At 42.8% G+C, this 5679-nt stretch overlaps 1 protein-coding gene across 1 annotated transcript; it reads left to right on the top strand.

Annotated features, from left to right (window-relative positions):
• Positions 1-497: 497 nt before the first annotated feature.
• Positions 498-3267, top strand: LOC129158910 (mast cell protease 4-like). The gene is made up of 6 exons (XM_070543107.1): positions 498-549; positions 634-736; positions 2329-2394; positions 2587-2728; positions 2836-3093; positions 3203-3267. The coding sequence occupies exons 1-6, from the start codon at positions 498-500 to the stop codon at positions 3242-3244; spliced, it is 663 nt and encodes a 220-aa protein (XP_070399208.1). The 3' UTR covers positions 3245-3267.
• The last annotated feature ends 2412 nt before the right edge of the window (positions 3268-5679 follow it).

Below are 5679 nucleotides of genomic sequence, written 5' to 3'. Positions count from 1 at the left end.
AATCATCTTCAAAGCTGCAAAACCTTTTGTCCTGTAAAACGTCTCAGCCTGTCCTGTTCTGTAAAACTTTCACTGCAGGTGAAAACAATAAAACACAACAGTCATAAAACTGATTAGGACCATAAAAACAGATGCAGGAGTGTAAGACTACATGCCACCCCCTAGTGGACAAACGGCTGACCAAACAGCAAGGAGACTGCATGCATGTGTCTGTTATATGTGATGCATTTTAAATAGATTTTTCAGATCAAGAGTGACAGTTTTGCAAACACACACATAATAATGAAGTACATGACGACTTGGAATCAAGAGTGCATTGAAGTTCGTCTTTTGAGAGAAACAATTAAAAAAAGTAAAGTTCATCTTTGGTCAGAAATAAACCCAAAGAGTAGAAATGATTCAGCGTGGCTTGTTGACACCTTCCCACAGAGCTTCCGTTCTGAGGTCGCCTATAAAATGTGGTGTACAGGTTAGAAACCCAGACTATCGGAGTAACCATGATGCTGATGAGCTGCTTCCTTTACGTCCTGCTGTCGGACAGCATCGCCGGTAACATCACACCTTTTCTTTTTCTTAATATTAACGGATCTCACTCTAATAAAGTGTTTATTTCATCATTTTTTCTCACGGTAGGGGCTGCCGGGGGCAGCGTAGTAGGTGGCACGGTTGCAAAGCCCCACTCCAGACCCTACATGGCATCACTCCAGATTGATGACCACCATACAGGTGCTGGCCAGTAAATTAGAATATCATCAAAAGGTTGAAAATATTTCAGTAATTCCATTCAAAACGTGAAACTTGTACATTATATTCATGCAATGCACACAGACCAATGTATTTCCGATGTTTATTACATTTAATTTTGATATTTATAGGTGACAACCAATGAAAACATCAAATCTGGTATCTCAGAAAATTAGAATATTTTAAAGGCCAATGAAAAAATGTTTGTTTCTCTAATGTTGGCCAACTGAAAAGAATGAACATGAAAAGAATGTGCATGTATAGCACTCAATACTTAGTCGGGGCTCCTTTTGCCTCAATAACTGCAGTAATGCGGCGTGGCATGGACTCGATCAGTCTGTGGCACTGCTCAGGTGTTATGAGAGCCCAGGTTGCTCTGATAGTCGTCTTCAGCTCCTCTGCATTGTTGGGTCTAGCGTATTGCATCCTCCGCTTCACAATACCCCATAGATTTTCTATGGGGTTAAGGTCAGGCGAGTTTGCTGGCCAATCAAGGACAGGGATACCATGGTCCTTGAACCAGGTGCTGGTGGTTTTGGCACTGTGTGCAGGTGCCAAGTCCTGTTGAAAGGTGAAGTCTGCATCCCCATAAAGTTGGTCAGCAGCAGGAAGCATGAAGTGCTCTAAAACTTCCTGGTAGACGGCTGCATTGACCCTGGACCTCAGGAAACAGAGTGGGCCAACACCGGCAGATGACATGGCACCCCACACCATCACTGACGGTGGAAACTTTACACTGGACCTCATGCAACGTGGATTCTGTGCTTCTCCGCTCTTCCTCCAGACTCTGGGTCCTTGATTTCCAAAGGAAATGCAGAACTTGCTTTCATCAGAAAACATAACTTTGGACCACTCAGCATCAGTCCAGTCCTTTTTGTCCTTGGCCCAGGCGAGACGCTTCTTGCGCTGTTTCATGTTCAAGAGTGGCTTGACACACGGAATGCGACACCTGAATCCCATGTCTTTCATGAGTCTCCTCGTGGTGGTTCTTGAAGCGCTGACTCCAGCTGCAGTCCACTCTTTGTGGATCTCCCCCACATTTTTGAATGGGTTTGTCGTCACAATTCTCTGCAGGGTGCGGTTATCCCTAGAGCTTGTACACTTTTTTCTACCACATTTTTTCCGTCCCTTCGCCTGTCTGTTAATGTGCTTGGACACAGAGCTCTGCGAACAGCCAGCTTCTTTAGCAATCACCTTTTGTGTCTTGCCCTCCTTGTGCAAGGTGTCAATGATTGTCTTTTGGACAGCTGTTAAGTCAGAAGTCTTCCCCATGATTGTGGTGCCTTCAAAACAAGACTGAGGGACCTTTTAAAGGCCTTTGCAGGTGTTTTGAGTAAATCAGCTGATTAGAGTGGCAGCAGGTGTCTTCTATATTCAGCCTTTTCAGAATATTCTAATTTTTTGAGATACCAAATTTGGAGTTTTCATTAGTTGTCACTTATGAATATCAAATTTAAATGTAATGAACATTGGAAATACATTGGTCTGTGTGCATTGCATGAATATAATGTACAAGTTTCACGTTTTGAATGGAATTACTGAAATATTTTCAACCTTTTGATGATATTCTAATTTACTGGCCAGCACCTGTACATGCGGTGGGGTCCTCGTTCGGAAGGACTATGTTCTGACTGCAGCACACTGCAAAAAGTCAGTTTGGTTGAAACTTAACTACTTTAACCCTGAAATTACAATTTAGTCAGTTAAACATAATTTTCTCTGTCAATGTCAAGAATAATAAATGTACAACCTGATTAGCAAAACTATGTGATTTTGACCCTTTACAGACGGGGCCTAAAGTGTCCATTTTATTAACTAGAATCACTTGTCTTTGTCTTACAGCTGTTACCGGGACTTGACTGTGGTGCTCGGAGCACACAACATCTGCAAAAAGGAGAAAAGTCAGCAAAAAATCAAAGTGAAAAAGTACCAGCTGCATCCCAAATACACAGGAAAATTCGACTATGACATCATGCTACTGAAGGTACTTTTATTCATCTCATCAAGGCTTCGAGCTGCAGTGTCAAACGTTTTCCTAAATAGCATATATAGGCCAAAATGTACTTTAAATGTGTTTTTCCACTTCTTCAGTTGGAAAACAATGCCAAACTGGATAAGTACGTAGGGCCGATTGAACTTCCTGAGACGGATGAACATATCCTGGCTAATGTTAGCTGCGCTGTTGCTGGCTGGGGCCAATCTGGACCCAAAAAGCCAACTTCGGATGTGCTGAAGGAAGCTAACGAGAAGATTCAGTTCAGCGTTGAGTGCAACCATATTTGGAAAGAAAATTTCACCAGCCATCGTATGATTTGCACCAAGATTACAAAGGGAGGAGGAGTTTGCCAGGTAACAAAATGTTACATGAAGTGCACCTGATAACAAATAAAACCCAAGTGTGTTAGTATAAGATGACAGAGTCACAGTTTAACTTATTCATTGTTGCTTTGGACTTTAGGGTGATTCTGGTGGACCGCTGATCTGCAACGGGCATATATAACTTTGTTATATATAATACACTCCACGCAATTTGAAACAAAGTTGTAGGTGTAATTTTTTTTACTTGTGTGTGTTTGTGTGTGTGTGTGTGGGGGGGGGGGGGCGTCACGGGGGATCTCGCACAGGGCGCTATTTAGGCCAGCTCCGCCTCTGTCCAGTGGAAAAGGTTCTGTTGACCACAGCGGCTCCTATCAGCAGCTATGACGTGCTGCTGCAGTAACGTGCTGCTGACGGCTCCTGTGGAAAGCCGGGGTTAAGGTGCTTTTCCAGGAACACTACTCGGGGCAACTCGGACCGATGCAGTTCAGCCCGACCACGGTTTCCAAGGGCACGCTTTGGTATTTTCTCCCCTATTTTTAGTCCCTGCTCCATTGAGGTACCTGGCAAGGCTGAGTTGGGCCGGTATCGTGATTCTGGCCGCTGATTGGCTAGGGGCTTCATGGAGCTGGCGTGTGAACAAAACTGCTTTCAGATGGGCTGACTCAAACCACGCTGTACAGAGCTGTTTTAGGCTGAGTAGTGCTCCTGGGAAACCACCCTCAGTGTCTACATGAGTGATTCATCACTAAATTGAACAAATCAGCAGCAGCAGCTCCTAGATGTTACTACTGGGTATGGAATGGAATATGATTTAAAATATAACTCGAGCAAAAGTGTTGTTCTAACCTACAGAACCACCCAGGATAAAAGGCTTAATTTTCCTGTGTTTAAGTTGTCCAGCAACAGTCTTGCAGTCTGTGAACAGATAAAATATCTTGGACACTTTATCACAGCCAATATGAGCGACGATGATGATATTTACAGGCAGTGCTGCAAGCTATATGTGCAAGCAAACACCATTGCACGGACATTCAGCTGTTGTTCCACACCTGTTGAAGTGGCATTATTTAAAGCATACTGCACACCACTCTATACTGCACATCTGTGGTCATTCTATAACAAGTCTAGCTTGCACAGGTTACAAGTGGCATACAATGATGCAACGAGAATCCTCCTCAAAACTCCCAGGGGAGGCAGTGCTAGTCAAACGTGTGTTTCTGTGAGCGTGTGCACATTTAAGGCACTTCTAAAAAATGTAATGTTCAAGTTTATGAGACAGCTGGAAGAGTCTTCCAATAGTATTATAGTCGCACTCTCAAATCCCACTGTGAGCTGCTCTCGTTATATGTCTAGGCTGAGAATGCACTGGTTATAATGTTTGGGTGGATTTATCTCAACTAGTTAGTTTTGTTGTCCCTTACCTCCACTGCAGTTATATCCTGTGATTTTATATAGGCTTTTATTGGTATCAATGTTAATTGGTATGCTTTCTTTTCTTGTGTTTTTCTTGTATCTTTTTCTTTTATCTGTATGTTTCTTTTAAAATGGACTTTAAGTCTGGCAATAAACATATTATAAATCAGCTGCGTTCATGATTTAAAACATGCAGGAGATGTGCTGGAAGCAGACTGCAGCTCCAGGTATGTCAGCTCAATATTTGTTTAAGTCCCAACAGAGCCAACTGCCAGTCTGGAGTTGAAAGTAGAACATTCTGGCCAAAGGGGTGCGATGTGTGCTGGGTGGCTGTTCATTAACCCTCTAAAACAGGAGTATTTGATTCCGGTCCTGGAGGGCCGGTATCCAGCAGGTTTTAGTGGTTTCTCTGCTCCAATATGCTTGATTCAGTGGTTTAATCACCTGTGCAGCAGTTCAGGCTCTGCAAAAGCTTAACCCCGTAAATTTCCAGCGCAATGGGGTTTTGTCCCTCGGGCGGGACGCTGGAATGCTAAGGAGTTAATCGCCTGCTGGTTGAAATCAGGTGTGTCGAAACGGAGTTAAAACTAAAACGTGCTTGATACCGGCCCTCCAGGCTGGGAACTTCATACCACTGCTGTTAACGGCCATTTTAGCACACACTGGCTCAAGAAAATTTTAAAATATAAAAATTTCATATCATGGCTTTAAAATGTGTGTAGGACTCCGACATAGGGTTCAGACGTTTTGCTGCAACTGTAAACACAATTTTCTGTAATTATTGAATATGAAGTTGATTAAAATACAGCTAATCACGACGTACTAGCGGCATGAGCTGCCCTGTAAGACATCTTTTTAGTGACGTATGACAAACAGCTCTTCACCATTTAGAGGAATTTAGATTTTTATGATGATTTATGACTAAATTCCTTAAAATGAATAACTGAACCTAGTTTATCTTTATGTAGATGGTAAAGTGTAGTGAAACAGCGTTAGTCTCAGTCGGCATAAGCAGCAGGGCCCTGCAGGGAATCGAACCCCGTCTCATTACTGAGAGTTCCGTTACCAGAGCCTTTTGCTTTGGGCGACCGGAGACGGTAAAGCAAAACCTGCATCAACAAAGCATTTAATGTTGGAACATAAATTCTGTCTTGAAGCAGGAAAAAAGAAACCGTCAGACTAAAAAAATGTTTCTAATTAAAT

This window comes from Nothobranchius furzeri, chromosome 12 (assembly GCF_043380555.1).
Source record: "Nothobranchius furzeri strain GRZ-AD chromosome 12, NfurGRZ-RIMD1, whole genome shotgun sequence".
NCBI lineage: Eukaryota > Metazoa > Chordata > Actinopteri > Cyprinodontiformes > Nothobranchiidae > Nothobranchius > Nothobranchius furzeri.
Note: the sequence above shows the minus strand (reverse complement) of the source record. Positions and strands in the feature narration are given on the sequence as shown.

Bases quoted from the DNA above. Each gene is read 5' to 3' on its own strand.
- LOC129158910 (XM_070543107.1), top strand. From the start codon at position 498: ATGATGCTGATGAGCTGCTTCCTTTACGTCCTGCTGTCGGACAGCATC. The intron at 737-2,328 runs GTAAATTAGAAT...TTTACTGGCCAG, and splicing joins CACCATACAGGTGCTGGCCA to CACCTGTACATGCGGTGGGG. The intron at 3,094-3,202 runs GTAACAAAATGT...TTTGGACTTTAG, and splicing joins AGGGAGGAGGAGTTTGCCAG to GGTGATTCTGGTGGACCGCT.